This window comes from Magnolia sinica, chromosome 4, assembly GCF_029962835.1.
Source record: "Magnolia sinica isolate HGM2019 chromosome 4, MsV1, whole genome shotgun sequence".
Classification (NCBI taxonomy): Eukaryota; Viridiplantae; Streptophyta; class Magnoliopsida; order Magnoliales; family Magnoliaceae; genus Magnolia; species Magnolia sinica.
This window is the reverse complement of record NC_080576.1, coordinates 88721725-88740562: the sequence shown is the minus strand read 5'-3', so window position 1 is coordinate 88740562 and position 18838 is coordinate 88721725. Positions and strand designations below refer to the sequence as shown.

Genomic DNA, 18838 nt, shown 5'->3' with positions numbered 1-18838 from the left:
TTAATTTCCTCTCAGTTCAGATGTAAGAAAGCTAAAATGTGGTAATTTGTGATTGAAACCTTCTGGACGTCACATGTAGCATAAATAATATATATATATATATATATATATATATAGAAGTTGTCCATGCATCAATAACCTTTAAAAACTTGAACTCTAAAATACAAGCAGCAAGACACCACTCGGTTAGAGTGTTATATATAATTGTATATTCTTAGGGGTAGTTTTATCTTTTTACCTTCACTTATTGTGGTTATTTATACCGTTGTAACCTTGCTTAATTATGGAATAAGATTCCAATTATTACTTTAGGGCTATTAGCTTTTCTTCGCAACTTTCATGGCATCAGAGCTTAATTGTTTCTAGAGTTTATACTGCTCCAAGACATCAAAAACAAATGAGATCAAGGTTTGCATGACAGATATCTGTCCCTAGACTGCAGAGATTTTTTTTTTTTTTTCTTTCTTTTAAAGATTCAGATTCGCCGTACATGCTGGTGTGGGCTGATGTCATCAAATCTCTTAAAGGACAAATCCTAGCAGCTCTAGATTTTCAGAGATACATGGTTATTTTTCTCCAATTTTTATATTAGTTATAACAGTCTTCAGGCAGGGATTGCAATGAAATTCAAAATATGCCTATTCTGATTCTGAGATCAATTCATTTCTTTGATTGAGAGTTTCACTTGGGGATCACAAGGAGTTGAAAGGGCTCTATTTGGATGACATTTCAAACCCATGCTTACATGCTTTGGTGGTGTCTTCAGTTCAGTGTTAAAAGGCCCCAAATCACATTCACAACCTTCACTGTTTTTGGTGCCTGCCTTCTTTTGGAATTTCAAAAATATCATGTAGTTGTGATCGTTCCCTACGAGTTTTGCAAAATATTTGTTTATTATTGTCCATCTCTTGCAAACCCTAAGGGGTTGTTTGGATATACCAATAATCACTTTAATTCAGAAAAAAACCAATTAACACTTTTTAACCATGTTTGGTTAAGAAATGATTAGTGGAAAAGTTTTTTCCCTGGCTAATGTTTTAACCAAAAAAAACCTCAATTTTTTTTTCCTTTTTTAATCTCCCAATAGTGGTTTTTTTTTTTTAACGACTTTCACATCTCTTTATCCCTCTCCCTAAACAAAAAACTACAGTTGGTAATGTTTGGGCCAGACCTAGCCTAACCTGACACTTACAACCCTACACCTGAGCTCAGCCCAAGCCCGAGCCCCAAAAAATTAGTTGACCTGTGCCCAACCAGTCCCAGCCATAAAATTGATAAAATCCCTGTTACCCACTGGAATGTTCATAACCCATCCATTGAACAAGTTGGCCACGCATGCATAATATATATATATATATATATAAACGAACAAAATGAATTGTCTATGTATGCATGGGTTGCCTAATAGAGGATTAGATTGGGAAACTTTTTTTTTCTTTTGAGAATTAAATTTTTTAAGATGTACTTATGAAGTCAGGTTGGGTCAGGCTACAATGACATTAGCCCACGCTGTCTAAATTGATAAGGCCATGCATGTCAAGCCCAAGCCTAGCACACAAGCCAAGATGATAGGTCCATGCCTAGTCCAAACAAGTAGGGTTGCCCGGCCCATTGCCGTCCTTACCCACAATCACACATGAGAAATATGTAACTCACAACTACTACATCCAAATGGTAGGCACCACTTTAGATGAATCATAAGCCAAACCCATGAGAAATATTAGGGCCTGTTTGATTTTTTGTGATACAAGTAAATCCTGGTAAATAAGTAATTGTTACTTTTTCACCATGTTTGAAAATGTGAGAGCAATTCCATCTCGAAAATCGATACAAAAGTGTTGACTTAAATATGTGGACCCCATCGTAATGTATATGATATATCCGCCCCGTCCATCTATTTTATTAGAACATTTTTGGAGCATGAGACGAAAAATGGGGCAGATCCAACACTCAAATGGCCCACATGAAAGGAAACAGTGACCGTAATTCGTCCACCGTTGAAAGTTGTTTCCTTGACTGGGACCACATTGAGGTTTTTTCATCATCCAACCCGTTCAAAGGGTCACACGGACATGGATAAGGGGAAAACAAGAATATCAGCTTGATTCTAAACTTTTAAGGGCCCCAATGAGTTTTTAATGGTAGGTGTTTGATTCCCGCTATTTCTTATGGTGTGGTCCACTTGAGCTTTGGATCTACCTCATTTTTTTGCTCATGCCCTACATTCAGCTGGCATAACAAATGAGCGGTGTGGATAAGTCACATACATCACGATGGGCCCCACATTGCTTTTGTAAATTGCTCGATTTAAGTGTTAAAAAAGTAAGTTGTCAAACCTGCATCGGGAAAGATGCAGTAATTACCTAGGTAAATAATCATTACCAATTTACACAGTAATTACAGTTGAGCTGAAAAATCAAACAGGCCCTTAACTCAAAACTAAAATGTCCAAATGGTGGGCCCCACTTTAGATGGATCATAAACAACATAAAATAGTGAAATGATATTTTAATTTTCAGATTCATAGATGCCAAATGGATGGTTCTTTGTGTATTTGGCCATTACAACACCTTTTTTTTCTTTTCTTTTTTTCTTTTTTTCTTTTTCTTTTTTTCTTTTCTTTAAAAAAAAAAAAAAAAGAAAGAAACCTATATCAGCCAAGGAAGTCAAGGATAAGATGGTTTAATGGAAAGTATTGTGGGTTCCATAGAGGAGTTGGAACCCCAAAGGGAACTACTGAAATGTACTACCATGGAGGAAAATAGCAAGAGAGAATTTTGATATCAGGATGCCTATAAAAAACCCTGATCTTGAGGGATTCATGGAATCCATGAATAATTCTCCAAGACAAACAGAGCTAAATGAGGCTAACAAGAGTGACCAAGAGTTTGAATGCAGAAGTGAACCCACCTTGGATACCAGCAGTTGTGCTATCCACTGCATAGCCAAAGGGCACCTGTGCCCCTCAACAGAATTATCCAAACTACCCCAAGAGAAGATAAACTACACGCACGAAAGAACTAATAAAGTGCATGATCTTGACCCAAACGCCTTCCACAACTGGTTAAGGTTGATGGAAATTTTAAATTGAATGGTTCCAGAAAGTCAAGGATGTTGAACTATATTTCCCAGCCTTCAAACTAAAAGGGTCAGCATTGCATTCTATAGTAAATTAGTAAGAGACCTGAGACACAATGGCCTTCCACCCATCTAAACTTAGGAAGAAAAGAGTGGCAGGATGGAACGGATGTTTTACCATTAAATCACAAGGTTGTGTTCCAAGCACTTCTTCGCCTGCAAAAGATAGTATGGTCGTTGAGCACACTCAAAGGTACAATGATCTGATCATGTGATGTGGTTTGATGGAAACAGAAGTACATCAGGTTGTGTGATGTTGCAATAGACTTCTGGAGGCCATTCAATGAGAGATGGTGGAGGTCAATAATGGGAGTGATGATGAAGCCTACCAAATCGCATTGCAAGCCCAAGAACAGCCTGGAGAGCCGTTCCTAAATGTGACAGATCCAGGCAGTGCCACGCTTATGATCGCTTGGAATGAAGGCACTACACTCAATGGGACCAAAATCCATCAAACTTCCGCCAAAAAAATTTCAGCCACGGACGATATTAAGGGCAAGACCAAACATTACAGACCACAGTCAACATCATCACAGAGAGGTGGGCCCACCTGGGTGATTGCACACCTAACTGGAAAAAGGCCAATTTGAACAATCAAATACTGCAAATTCCCTCCTTCAACAAAGCCAACACCTTTCTCAAAGCCACATTGCTCCCGATAGCAATTGCATTGTAAAAATAAAGAGAAATTCGTTGATAAGGAAAAGAACAAAATGATCACCTTTGTCAAACTTAGAAAAATCCAACTACAATAAATCAATTCATTCCAAATTCCAAAACCCATCAACCAAATTACACATAACGATCTACCCATTTCTCTGCTGTTCAAAAAAAAAAAAAATCTCATATTTCAGATATTAACACCAAATTCTATAAGAAAATAACAGAGGAGAACCAAAGCCGGAAGCTCAAAGGAATCGATCCCAACAAAATGGAAGCAGTTTCTCACGGACCCAATTGAAATTCCACACCCAAAAAATAATTCATCAGAAACAAAGTCTAAGATTGAAGAATAGTTTGATAGAGTCTATGGCTCCGATCAAACGATTTTATGGGGGAAAAATGCTGAAGAGGAAAATGGGATTACCGCAACCGCATTGCAAGCTGTGCATTTGTCGTCGATGCAGACGATTAAATCTATAATGGAGAAAATTAAGAGGACCCAAATGAGAAATTGAGAGTCTCTTCTCTTCTTCTTCTGCTCCATCTTCTCTTCTTCTTCCGCTCCTGTTCTTGCCGCAGAAAATTCCTCTTCGTTTCTCTCTGGCTTTATAGAAGAAGACGGAGTATGGTGTGAGTTTGCTAGCATTTATTACACGGTAGCAGCCCTTACACGTGGCACACACCTATGTCGATCCAAACCCTCCAATTATTGGGAGTCATCTTCGATTGATCGTGGCCCAAATTTTATACGGGTCGGATGATCTTAAGCATCTGATTTATTTGTTGAATTTGCACCGTTGATCATTTCCTTTTTAGCCGTCTACATGGGGACCATATTGGCGACTGATAATCCTTCGATCCGTGTAATTTTATGTTGGACCGGGATTTGGACGGTTGAGATTAGGGGAATAATGTAACTAATGTTACAAATCGTGGATGCACGAGATCTGGTCCCATGCTTCGTAATGATTCAAACCATTGATCTGATAGAAGGCCTCGTGAATTTGAGAGTGGAAGATCGGAGCCTTGCTCATTTGCCATCAAATTGGCAGCTGCGCAAAAAAGAAAAATAAAAAAATAAAAAAAAATTATGACATGATACTCAACCAGCCGTGTGACGCATATGCACTCGGAATTTGTAAGCATTTGAGTTAAATGAATGAAATATGAGACCCACTGTTGACAAGATATGGTCACGAGGCCTTTTTTTTTAATTTCTTAATCCATTTCACATATTTTTTTTAAGAGAGAGCAAGAAATAAATTAACAAATGATTTCTATTTTTGAACAGAGCAGTGAAAGTAGTTGTAGTTATATTTTAAATTTGGTTGCATTGTAATAATAGCGTGACATGATTAAATGTGTGGCTCAATTCAAACCGAACAACTATGACCTCGAGCGCTAAAATAGATAGATATGTGGAAATTGACTCAATAAGTTTTAATATAATTAATCACTTATTCAATCACTTGTACATCATTGCCTTAGATGATCGAGATAGTTAAAGGATAGGATTCGCCCTCTGAAAGTAAGTCACACATATACCTTTCGTACGAATGAATTTTTTCTCATCAATGTAGACAATAAATAAAAATAAAATCTTACAATCGGCCGCCGAGAACAACTGCATAATACCTCTCCGGATGGAGAACTACGCTTGATATTCGAACTGAATCTGGCGTATGAGGGTGGACTCGAATTATAACTAAAGTTAACAACTACTTAGTTACTGCTACGAATTACTTAAGGAATGTAAATAATATGTAAAGGTAAATATTACACTAAGGAATATAAAATGGTAGATAATTAAAAACATAATTAAATGATATATTTGGTTTGGTTAGTATGAAACGATTTCTTCTGTGTGAATTCTTTTGCTATAAATAACCTTGAACTGATCATCTGAATGCTTTTCACATTCTAATGGTTACTGTAACCGCTTCAGCACTAAATAAACCACTTAAGATTTCCTTATAAACTTGTCACTTGTCATATTAACCACTTCAGGCTTTCTTACTAACTCGACTACTCGATCAACCTCATGGATGACTCTCAGGTGCTTGGTTTATTTTTTAATTCATTTTAACTGCTCTCTGTCTTGTCATCCTATCAGCTGTGATTCGTAAAAAATACTTCAAGTATCTTTGAAAATCTTTAGTATATTATATATTTCCCTTACTAAAATATGTGTCATTTCTAAAGATCTATGTATATGCCCTTTATGGCATCTTATGAAGATCAGTTGAACATTTGCTTAACATCTCAAGACTTAAAGATATTACATGGTTTTGAGATTAAGATCTATGTATATGCCCTTTACGGCATGTTATGAAGATCAGTTGAACATTGGCTCAACATCTCAAGACTTAAAGACATTACATGGTTTTGAGATTAAGATCTATGTATATGCCAACCACTAGGTTTAATGACCTTAGAAAGACCTTAGTTAGGTGCTTTCGAAAAATGTTTAAAACAGGTAAACTGTGGTGTAAGTTCACTGCAGTTCGGTTAGCCCAACTTACTTTGGTTAACCCAACTTCAATTTCGGCAAAGATTTCAGATTCAAAAGTTTAAAAATTCTATTACAAATTCGATCAACCCAAAGTTGTTTTGGATCAGTTTCCAACAATGAATTCTTGAATTTTCAAAGGAATTTGGCCAACCGAATTTTGGCTCAAGCTAGCCGAATTTTTTATTTATCTTATCCAGCGAAATCTAATAGTCATTAAAACGAAATCGTTGGAATCCGCTAACCGAACTTTTTTTTAGGCTAACTAAATTTTCAAATCTTTTGGATATAAATAGGAACATTCTCTCATTCATTTCAATAACAAAAAATTAATAAAAAACATTCTTTAAGTTAGAGAGATTCTCTCAAGTCCTTTAGTTATTCATATGATAATTATTATTTTTATTTAGCTTATTCAATTCATTTTCTCAAGTTAGTGTTAAATGAAATTAAAGAGCAATTTATACTCCACTTAATAAATAGAGAATTGAATCTGAAACAATTATGATTTAAATTCATTGGAATATATTAGATCATTATATTCTTTTTGGTTGAGCATATACTGCCTCATCAACTCTCAAGAGAGAATATCGTTGTTTCAAGCCTCAACTGCTTATTCAAATCGTCGTTTCAAGATAAGTACACTTATTATTATTACTATTTTATTTTGGCTTTTATAAGGTAGCCTTGAATTTTTTGTGGGTTGAATTGTGGTAAGCCCATGAAAATCACAAAGGGAGTTTTGTGATAACCCATGAAAATCACTAAAGGGTTTTTTGTTGTGATAGCCCGTAAAAATCATAAGAACCGTATGAGATTGTTAAAGTGAACTTGTGAAAAGTTTGAAATAGTGAAAGCCAAAATTATGAGAGTAGTAATTTTAAGAATAGAGTAAGTATAGGTTTACGCACCGAACCACTGTAACCCCTGTGCATTTGTGGCAATTGTTTTATTTGATTATTTGTCTCTTTCTAGTTTGAAAGTTTGATTTCAAAGATGTCGTGATATAAGGTTGTCCTGCCTAAAATTTTAGGTGAAGGTTGTCTTACAAATTATTTGGAATCAAGATTTCAATACTTTATATGATTGAGATTTTTATGTCCACATTATTTCGAAGAATTTAATATAATCCTATTCACCCCCTATAGGACATCAATAGCTCATCTTTCAAGTGGTATCAGAGCGAGGTTGCTGATCCAGAGCTATAATATGTCAAATTTCGAAAGTTTATCCATTACCAAGCCACCTCCCTTTGATGACTCAAATTATTTATATTGGAAAGTCATGATGAAAATCTTCTTCAAATCCAATGATGAGAGTGTGTGGCAAGCCACTGTGAAACAATGGATTGCTCCTATGATGGAAGTATTAGCTGAGAATGGAACAACGTCCATGAAAAAAACCGCTTATAGTTTTTGGACAATTATTCAAAAAAGTGAAAATAGTACTAATGCTAAAGCCTTAAATGAAGTAACTTGTGCTTGTCACTCCCTAGACTCGGTAACCGAACTCACAAGGAACCCGATGGCCGGTTCTGGCCGCAACAGCCTTTATAGTACCCCATTCTCGGCTCCTGAGATAGGTTCCGATCCTGTGATTATACAAGGAGAATTTTCATAACAGTATAATCATTTGAATACGAGCATATCCAATATTACAACAAGTACATCTGAGAATAACAAGGGGCACGCATCATAAAATCTACTAAGAATTTGGACTTTTACAAGCTTACATCAAGTCCGAAAGGACATACATAAGATAATGGGAAAAAAGAGAAAGGTCAGCAACATTGGAGTCCTCAACTCAACTCTACTCCACGCTCTACTGTACAACGCCTGCCTAGAGTCTCCCGCACGTATCAATCGTGCATAAGCTTATAGAAGCTTAGAGGGTGGTAAAAGTGTGTGACAAAGGTGCACAGAAGAATAGCAGGATGTACAAGGAAATAAACGTGCTTAATAAGAATATCACTAGCCTTACCAAGGCTTATCATAATTACGATGCAATGAGCACTGGACGTCATACCAAGGCAATGCATGAAGGGGCTTACACAGCCAATGCTAATGCGATGCAAGTAATGCCAGTGCTCATATCCAAACTACATATCAAGTACATTTCCAATCATAAGGAAATCACCCGGGTCCATTATACTGCTGAATGACTGTCACTCTACAAACCCCGCACAGTCAAACGAGCGTAAGAGACCTCACTACTCGCCTGTAGACAGCTAATCACCAATAAGGCCTGAAGGTAGCGGACCCATTTATGAGCTGGTCAGACTCAGCATAGCAACGCCTCCTCACACGAGGCAGGTAAGGCTACACCCATATCCAACTGACTACATGATAGTGAGAGTCGCGGCCTAATGGTATAAGGCCCTCGTGCACTCATAGTTTTCACTCGATCACGGCGTTAGAGTAAATCCTTAGTACGATAGAAGTTTTGAGAATTTTACCCATGGGCATTCTATGCACCTGGTATGCTTAAGTAATATTTTTAGTGTCCCCTCATACGGTCATCCACGAATTCCCTGTGGAGGAGAGGGGCTGATGAAGCAAGGGCGGTATCATCATGAAATTTAATGCCAATGCATGAATTACACACACAAATTATGCACTAGTTGTAGGCACACAATGTGCATAAGGAGAGAAACTCCATCTCTCAATGACCACCACACAATACAATTAATTCATACAGATGATACATATGAGTCACAAGAATGTAAGTGTGCTTCTTGTGGAATATGAAATCCTCCGTCCTAAGGAAGGTTAAGGTCTATGCACATAAACAGGTGTCCTAAGGAGAAGAAAAATCCTCTAGTGGGGGCCCAGTACTTTGGGATGACCTACAAGCTAAGAGAGGGTCATGATCTTAAAAAGGAACGGTCCTAGCCAGGCCCAAGGTGGACCTTCTACCACCTATAAGGGCCTCTATGGGCCTACCTTAGGGCCACTAAGGAGGACATCCAACCTCAACTGGGTCCCAAAAGGTAGCCTACTATGCATATAATATAAGGTCTAAGGCCTAAGCAATGTATGGTCTAATGGGCCATACATCAAGCCCAATCTCATAAACCATATAGTGGGCTCTCAAGTGAGTTTTGAGCCCAACTATAAGGGTCATAAACCCATATGCTGTGGTGGGCTTCATGGGCAGCCCGGTAGTTCATTCACATGAGCAATTCTCACATTTAACACAAATGAGTTGGGCCTCACCTTTTAACCCAAGTATAGGGTCAATTTTAATGGGCGGCCAAGGGCCCAATTTCTTACATATTCTCGCCCCTAAGCCCATCACAATAGATGGGAGAGTATAGGCCCAAGATCAATGGGCTTATCCAAAAGGACTTAGTCCACAAGGCCTAATTACCAGCACAAAAGGGCGGCCATGCATATATCTAATATCACATAATGAGCCTTGAGGAAATAACCCAAAAATAAAAGTCATTCAATTCATGCTTTATGGTGGACTTAGAGGACAGCCCATAAACCCAAGAATACACATGGGCAGAGCCTAAACCGACAGTGTGGGCCTTGCTATATCAGCCCAAAGACTTTGTAAGACCCTCCACAATATGCATCAATGTGGGCCTTGCAAGTCAGCCCATAATTGAGTACTTCATGAGGGCATCAAGGCCCATAATACATGATCGGCTTATATAGACAGCCCATTGGGCTCACAATTCAATAAGGTCAGCCCTTGTACAATTGTAACACCTTGAAAATCAGGGGTTGAGCACAAGCTCAACTCCCGAGTTCCAACGCATTACTTATGCAACATAGATAATGATGATTAAATGTTGTCTGTATGAGTTCATTAAACATGAATGACATTATACCAAAATAGCATATCATACTCCAGAGACGATTAGATTACGCAAGTGGAAGACTGTGATAGATATATAAAACATATACGTGTTGTAAGTCCCCAGAGTATGAACACGATACCAGGTTAAATATATATACATGTATACTCCCAAAATAAACAAAATGAATATACAAGTATGCTCTAAAATACATAATAACATGTGCAATGGCATCTAGTCAGCATCCTTGCAACCGTCGATCAGAACGGTCTACATAAACCCGCCTGATAACTGCATATATGAGAACTCTTCCTCATCATCGTAGAAGTCTGGCTTGGCCTCATACATCGTGCCAGTATCTGCATCTAAAACAGAGTTTGGTTGGTGTTTTAAAACACCGTCCCAGAGTGGGAGTGAGTGATCAACTCGATGGAGCTATAAGGCAAAGATTAACATGTTATCAATTCAGTCAGCAGTAATGATAAAGCAATACAACAATCAGGTCCTAAGTACTCTTATTAATGCAAGGATGGTATGTGATAATGATGCATGCCCTTGCCTACACTTCCTCAGCGACATCATCTCATGATCACGCATGCTACACTCCCGGTAAACGTGCGCTTCCTCGCCAAAGCACCGTGCAATGCGATGCATGGTCGTGTTAGCCAAATCCTTAATTAGGTTTATTCACATAGCAGATTTGGGAAGCTAAGGTACCTCCCTTATATCATTTCCCAAACAATGATCCATCTAGGGTCGTCAATCCTAGTTAATCACATATGATAGGCAAGTTCTAGGTCACTACGAGGAGGCTCATCACCATCAGCGTAGGCCTAGTTTATACTCGAAGCAATTACGGAAAGGCTCGTTGCCTTAGCATAGTCTTAGTGTATACTCGAGGTCACTACGAGAGGCCCGTCACCTAATCGCAGGCCGACAGCTCAAATACAGTGTCTCATACCACCATATTTGGCTCACGAGTTTAGTTTGCTCACTGGATACTGCGGGGAAGCTCGTCGCCCCAGCGTAGGCCGACAGCTCGACCATGATGTCTTATACCACCATGCCTGGCTCATGAGTTTTAGTGGATCGAGGTACCGAGGTTAAACGGGCTTTTCACTGGTGAGTTTAGTACCTTAGATTCAAGAAGTAGTATCCATAGATGACGAACATACATTGGGCCAATCGGGTTACTTGACAAGCTCGACTGGGACAAACGTACGTTGAATTAATCGATATGGAGCACATAAGCACTCTGCGTGGCCTAACCACTGTCGACAATTAGCGTACGACTCGGATTCCTCAAACGTATCTGTCGTGGCTAAACAGTATGACCACTGATCGTAAATCATTATCGATTGCCTAGACTACGTCATAGCCCCAATCACACACCAACCAATAGCATTCACATGTGATAATTCAAGATAGCATGTGACAACAAAATCTAAACATAAATCTCATTCGAGCATTTCAACAAACACATACTACACATGTCATCATACATATGCATTTCATCTATAAATCACATAGTAGTAAGATAGGTTACATGAAGGAAACTATAGCTATAAATAAGGGAGTTGAGAATCCTATCTCAACACCCTCATTAAATGCATTACATCAAGTATTTTCTCATTCAGGCATTTCATCAAACACTTAGACTATTCATATTACATACATGTAATAAATTAGTTAAAACACATATTATAGCAAATCCTTTCACAAAGGAATTACCACGCATACAACAATCATGTATGTGCAATCAACAATCATGGTAAGCACAAATCATAATTCCATGTTCATTCAAACATTTCAACAAACACTTGGAATACATTAAAACCGACATAGTTTATATATGTGTAATATACAGAAACATCGTATCTAAGCACATGTGATAGCAACCAAGTCAGTCATAAACCATTAACTAACATTGAAAGCCTTGAAAACCATAACCTAAACGTTTATAGTCCGCACCTTTCGCCGGTAAACTCGTAACGAATTCAGTTTAAACACTAAGTCCTCGCCTACGGCATAACGGCAACCTATAGCATGAAATAGGTTAGCTACTTTACCATTTACTCTATTTGAATCCCTAATACATATTAGAGTTAGGATTTCTTACCCGAAAACGGAATTGAAATCGCTGGTATAGCAACATGGAAGCAGTAGCTAGGCACGTGGAGTGGTGAGATCGAATCCCAGGAACAAACCCTAACTCTCCCTCTCTCTCTCTTCTCCTCACTTTCTTCTTCTCTTTTCTCTCTTCTCTCTCCTAAGGTTTTAAAATTCATATGGCAAGGGAGAGAGAGGGTTTAAGGCCCTTATATAGGCCCAAGATTGATGTAAATGGCCCCAAGGCCATGGTATACTTAGGTTATAGCCAAAAGTTGGCTGTTTCGGTCCAATGGAGCATATCTAGAGGCCCTTTTTCTGTGTACGATCTTGAAAAAGTTCCCTAACGATGGATCTATGCCAGGTCAAGTTTTCGGTCCGATCGGATTTACAGATCGACTGCGGAGGATCAGTTTCAGTTCAACGGTCACGGTTACTCAATTAGGGCCACAAGTATTCTGACCTGTGTTGGAAATTTTTTCTGATCTGAGGGTGTAGTTGGGTCAGAATCTAACGGTCTAAAACCTTAGATTTGACTTGCAAGCGAACGACTCAATTCACTTAAGTTTTAGTTCATTTTCTAAAGGTATTTGCGTTTCTCACACACTTCGTTCCGGGCTCAAGTTGTGCGTTTCGGGATACTATCTGGACTTGATTTTTGAGGTGGTAGTCAAGCCTATTAAGGCGGTCATAATCGTATGATTTCGCAATAATCGAATTTTTGATACACGGTTCAGGTCCGATACGGAGTTTCGCGATACTCCCGAGAGTAACGGGGTTTAGATATTGATCCTAGGTTTTTAAGTAATGAAGCGTTAACGGTTCTACTAGTTTTGGGTCTTGCAGTTCGTATTTAAAGTGGTTAGAGCTAATTTCACAGATAATCTAGTTTAACACTTAGTTAATTCTCGTTTAATTTCTAGAGGATTTAGTCCTTAGTAATCTCTACCTGAGGTGGTCCTCGGGTCTTTGTGCAGATTTTTCCGAGACGTTACAACAATGTTGGGCTCATGGAAGAGGTTTACAATCCATTGGGCCTATAAAACTGCTTAAAAATCTGGTTAAGGTTAGCCTATAATATCACCACAAATGTGAGCCTTAAGAGGCACTAATTAAGCCCAAAAATGTCTAAGGAAAGAAGGCAAAGAGTGTGTGCAACACTCCCTTAAATCTGGTGGGCCACAATAGCTCCAAAAAAATCAACCATGCAGCAAATTTGGGCCCCTTGCTGCAATTCCAGGCCACCCACTTCCTGGGTCTACTGGAGTCCAGAAATTTATTTAATCTAGATGGGTTACTGACCCATGATGACCCACACTCATCACAGCGGTCTGCGGATGATAAGCAGTGCTGAGATGCAAAGTGAGTCCCAATGCCTGCTGAAAACTCCTCCAAAACTGAGACGTAAATCCGGAGTGTATAAAATGATCAAAACTGGGACATTGTACAGTCTCACAATCTCCTCAATAAATATCCTCGCCAACTAGTCCATAAACTATGAAGCACGCACTGAAATGAAATGAGCCGACTTTATCAGATGATCGATGATAACCCAGACGGTATCGTGATCGCGCTGAGTCCTCGGCAAACTTACGATGAAGTCCATCGATACGTGCTCCCACTTCCACTATGGAACGCTCAACGGCTGTAAGGGACTAGGGGGTCTTTGATGATCGGCCTTGACACGCTGGCATGTGTCACACTCGATCACAAAACTATCAATCTGGCGCTTCATCCCCTACTAAAAATACTGCCTCCTCATATCACAATACATCTTCGTGGAGCCTAAGTGAATAGTAAGTCTCGATCGGCGTGCCTTGGTCATCAGATCATGACGCAACTTTGGCACGTCCGGGATACACAATCGACCTCTGAAGAGTAACCCACCATTGGAACCAATCTGTCAATCTGACTGCTCCACGAATGCGGCCTCTGCTCGGTACTCCTGAAGTGACTCGTCCGTCTGCTGAGCCTCAATCACCCTAGCCACCAGAGAGGGTTGAATCGATAGGCTCGAAAGCTGAATAATGGAAGACTGCATACTGAACTCAAAGTCATACTCTGAAACATCCTCGAGCATCTGCCACTTCCACACCATTATCTGAGCCACAAGCTGATGTTTAAGCGCATCCACCATCACATTCGCCTTGCCTCGGTGAAGATTAAAATCATAGTCCTTTAACAACTCCATCCATCGCCTCTGACGCAGGTTCAACTCAGACTGCGAAAATAGGTATTTCAAGCTCTTATAATATGAGAAGAGCTCGAACCTGACCCCATATAGATAATGCCTCCACACCTTCAGTGCGAAGACAACTGCTGCAAGCACCAAATCATGAGTGGGGTAGTTCAGCTCATGGACCTTGAGCTGGCGCGAGGCATACGCCACTGGCTTCCCATGCTGCATCAGTACAACACCCAAGCAACTCTTGAAGCATTGGTGAAAACAACAAAACCCTCACTCCCATCAGGAAGAGTGAGAACAGGAGCGGACATGAGGTGGTCCTTCAACTCGATAAATGCCTCCTCGTAGGCATCAGTCTAGACGAACTCAACGCCCTTCCGCGTCAACCGGGTCAATGGTGCTGGAATAAGGGAGAAACCCTCGATAAATCGTCGGTAATATCCTGCTAGACCTAGGAAGCTACAGATCTTAGACACGTTCGTGGGCTGGCCCCACTGACGCACTGCATCAACCTTCAAAAGGTCCACAGCAACACCACATGACCGAGGAACTTCATCTCCTCCCGTCAAAACTCGCACTTCTCTATCTTCGCATACAGCTGGTGGGTACGGAGGGTCTCCAGGACAATCTGCAAGTGCTTAGCATGGTCCTCTCGAGTCCTCGAATATATAAGAATATCATCAATGAATACCACCATGAACTGATCGAGGAACGGCCAAAAAACCTCGTTCATTAGTTGCATGAATACGGTGGGCGCATTAGTCAGTCTAAACGACATGACCAGGAACTCAAAGTGACCATAGCGTGTCCGAAAAGCCGTCTTCGGAATGTCCTCCTCTCGGACCCGAATCTGATGGTAACCGGAGTGCAAGTCTATCTTAGAAAAATACTATGCCCCCTGTAACTGATCGAACAGATCATCAATACGGGGAAGTGGGTATCGGTTCTTGATGGTGACTCTTTTGAGCTCGCTATAGTCCACACAGAGCTGCAACGAACCATCCTTCTTCTTCACAAACAATACCGAGGCCTCTCAAGGCGAACTGCTAGGATGAATGAAACCTAACTCCCGGAGCTCATCTAACTGCTCTTGCAGTTCCCTCAACTCCAATGGTACCATTCGGTAAGGGGTCTTCGAGATAAGCGTAGTACCGGGCATGAGATCAATCTGAAACTCCACCTCTCGACCCAGTGGCAAACCCGAAATCTCCTGGAACACATCTGGGTACTCACAAATAACTGGCAGCTGCTCAATGCACTCTGACATAGAATCCTCGATGATAGGTGCCAAGAACTAGATAACGGCTCTCCTTTGGGCTCGACAACGAACTGGAACACTGACAAGCCTGGAATGTGGAACGTGACTGTCCTCGCGGTACAGTCCAAGATAGCACCATACTCCAAACCCAGAATAACGTCAAATCCTGTCATCGGCATCACGAACAGATCGGCAGGAAGAAACATCTTGCCCATTAACACTGGACAAGAAGGGCAGCGACGGGTCAACAAAACGGACTTCCCCATGAGAGTCGAAACGGCTAAGGCCTCAGACATGGACTCCGATGAAATACCGGTCGATCGACAGAATTGCTCGGCCACAAAAGAATAGGAAGCGCTAGAATCAAACAAAATATGAGCGATGTAAGCAGAAATAAGAAGAATACCCTCAACGACTCCACCGGTAGATGACTGTCGGTCCTGGCTTGACGCCTGTTGTGCAAAAAAAAAAAGCAGCCATGAGCTGGTAAGGGAAGCAACCCGGAAGACTGAGGGTCCTGAGTCTGAGCCTACTGGGCTATTATAAACACTAGACCCAGGGACCGGACAACATACGGATATCCCCTCTGCTGGTGCTGCGGCTGCTGCTGAGGAGGTCTGCCTAACTGCCTCTGCTACTGCCGTCTCTACTACTGTTGTCTCTGCTGAGGAGGTCTGCCTAGCTGCCTCTGCTGCTGAGGAGGAGCCCTAGGAGCGGTGGGTGGAAGCTGTGCTCTCTGCTGCTGCTGAGGAGGAGGAGGCAACTGCCTCTGATGCCCGGCATCAAGGCCCTTAATACATGATCAGCTTATAGATAGCCCATTGGGCTCACAATTCAATAAGGTCAGCCCTTGCACAATGTTGGGCTTATGGAAGAGGTTTACAATCCATTGGGCCTATAAAACTACTTAAAAATCTGGTTAAGGTTAACCTACAATATCACCGCAAAGGTGGGCCTTAAGAAGCACTAATTAAGCCCAAAAATGTCTTAAGGAAAGAAGGCAAAGAGTGTTTACAACACTTCCTTAAATTTGGTGGGCTACAATAGCTCCAAAACAATCAACCATGTAGCAAATTTGGGCCCCTTGTTGGAATTCCAGCCCACCCATTTCCTAGGCCTGCTGGAGTTCAGAAATTTATTTAATTTAGATGGGTTATTGACCCATGATGACCCACACACATCACAGCAACCCCCACCAGATAAGAAGGGGGATATATGACACTTACTTCAAGTGGGCCATGCCGTTGGAATGCAGGCCCAGTAACCCAAGGTAGTGGCGTCCCATGGTGGTTAGTCCTACGGGCTTGGGTATTTGGCCCAAAACTGATCCAAATTGCAAGCCATACCACGGCTGGTATAGGGTCCTGATGACCCTGAAAATTTTTAGGGTGGTCCTTACATGGGTGGGCCACACCTCCAAAAAATTTTATAATTTTTGAATAACTAAAATTATTTTAATTAATTTATATAAATCAGTCTGTCCAGAAAATCGGACTAACCTGGACGTCCCAACGTGGTAGGCCAGTACGGCCCTTGCCAAGGTGTGCACAGGGGTCCATTGGACTTAAAATTTGGTAAGTAGGTCCTACCATGGGTGGACCACCTTCCTATAAATTTTTATAATTTTTGAACACTCAAAATTATTTTAATAAATTTCAAAATTACAATCTGTCCAGGGCGGAATGTTGCTGGAAATGTAACTGTCCTGAATTTGGGCCATCCAAATGGTTGGGTTTTGGGCCTTCAAAATTTTTAAAATTTGGATCCAAGATCCCTCATCAAGCCTAAAATAAAGTGGTACCCAGAAATATGGTCCACCTTCTAAGAAAATATTTTTAAAATTTTGTTTCTATGGGACTGTTGCTAGACTGCGCAACAGAAATTTCTGGTAGTCCACTATGTTGGCCCACCCCTTTTGGATGCCAAATGGGATCCATTGGCCCTAAAATTTTGCAGATAGGTCCTACCATGGATGGGACACCTCTCTGCAAAATTTTAAAATTTTTTAGGTAGTATAAGTATTTTATTTAATTTATATAAAATATGGACAGCAAGGTCTAGAAATAATTCCTACTGAAACATGCTGCTGCCCCTGACTTGTACACCCCATTTGAGTGGGCCTAGGTCTGCCAAAATTTGGGAAAATATGAGGCCAATATCCCTGTACAAGTATACTATAAGGTGGGGTCCACAAAGGTAGCCCACCATTTTAGAAACAAACTGATAATTATGTTTGTACAGCAAGCAGAGTGGCTAGATAGTCCAGAAAAATCTGGACTATCCACCCTCCTTGGCCCACTCTTTTGAGTGATCAAACAGGGACGGATGAAGGTAAAATTTATCATACTTCTAGGTGGGGTCCACTCCTCCAGAAATAATCTAACAATGGGAGTAAAACAACCCTCTAATCAGTCCATAATCCATGCCAAAGACAACTCAAAAATAGTTCAGAATTTTTCTGGACAGTAAGGAAAGTCTGAAAATAACTGAACATAACTACTGAATAAAGGGGGAAATACCCCACAAAATTTGTGTTATGGTCCACCTTAGTGGACCCCACAAACATCCAGGCCATACCCCCTTCATGAAACCGATTACATGTGCCCAAAATGGAGCAAATAGAGTGCCAACGTCCAAGGAATGGCAGCCATGGGCGTCCACTTTGCTTGGACGGTCTGGATATTCTGGGGCCACTAAGTGGGCCACACACATCAGGAAATCAAGAATAAAATAATGGAAAATAAAAATAATCCAGCTACAAGAGAGGAAAATGACATGCATCAAAGGAAAATGCCATGATGGGGTCTATGGAGAATGGCGCCATCTATGGAACATGCATGCAAAGAAATGGGTCATTGGCCTCAATCATGGAGACATGAAGGATCTTCATCATCACTTGATGGTTCCTAAGGAAGATGAAGGAGAATCTAAGAGCACCCACCTTACTTATATCTTCAAAATTCTTGATGCATTGGACTCCTCATGCTCCAAGGACTATGGATGAAGGGTCAAGATTGGGAGTGGATGGTTAGATGAAGAAGGAGATGGGAGGGAAGTTGCTGGAAATTCCAACAAGGTGGGATGTTTGGGTGCTTTTGCAATGAGAAGAAGAGAAAATGAAGGAAGAGAGAGAGATATGGAAGGATTGTAGGAGTGCTATGATTAGTTTCT

The 18838-nt window shown here is 40.6% G+C and overlaps 2 protein-coding genes across 2 annotated transcripts in view; both read right to left on the bottom strand.

Annotated features, from left to right (window-relative positions):
- The window catches only part of LOC131243348 (uncharacterized), a 41678-nt gene extending 37216 nt beyond the window's left edge, over positions 1–4462 (bottom strand). Inside the window, exon 1 of the mRNA XM_058242646.1 lies at positions 4226–4462. Within this exon, the coding sequence (XP_058098629.1) occupies positions 4226–4447 (222 nt within the window). The 5' untranslated portion in view covers positions 4448–4462. The remainder of the gene's footprint in view (positions 1–4225) is intronic.
- Positions 4463–4841: 379 nt separating this feature from the next.
- Positions 4842–17226, bottom strand: LOC131244206 (uncharacterized). The gene is made up of 3 exons (XM_058243849.1): positions 17167–17226; positions 15643–16119; positions 4842–4853 (listed from the first exon to the last, which is right to left on the bottom strand). Exons 1-3 carry the CDS (start codon positions 17224–17226, stop codon positions 4842–4844), a joined length of 549 nt encoding a protein of 182 aa, XP_058099832.1.
- Positions 17227–18838: the final 1612 nt, after the last annotated feature.

Coding starts and splice junctions, on each gene's coding strand:
- LOC131244206 (XM_058243849.1), bottom strand. CDS start 17,226: ATGGACCCCTGTGCACACCTTGGCAAGGGCCGTACTGGCCTACCACGT. Junction 16,120..17,166: donor TACCACGTTGGGACGTCCAG/GTTAGTCCGATT, acceptor TTTGCACAACAG/GCGTCAAGCCAGGACCGACA.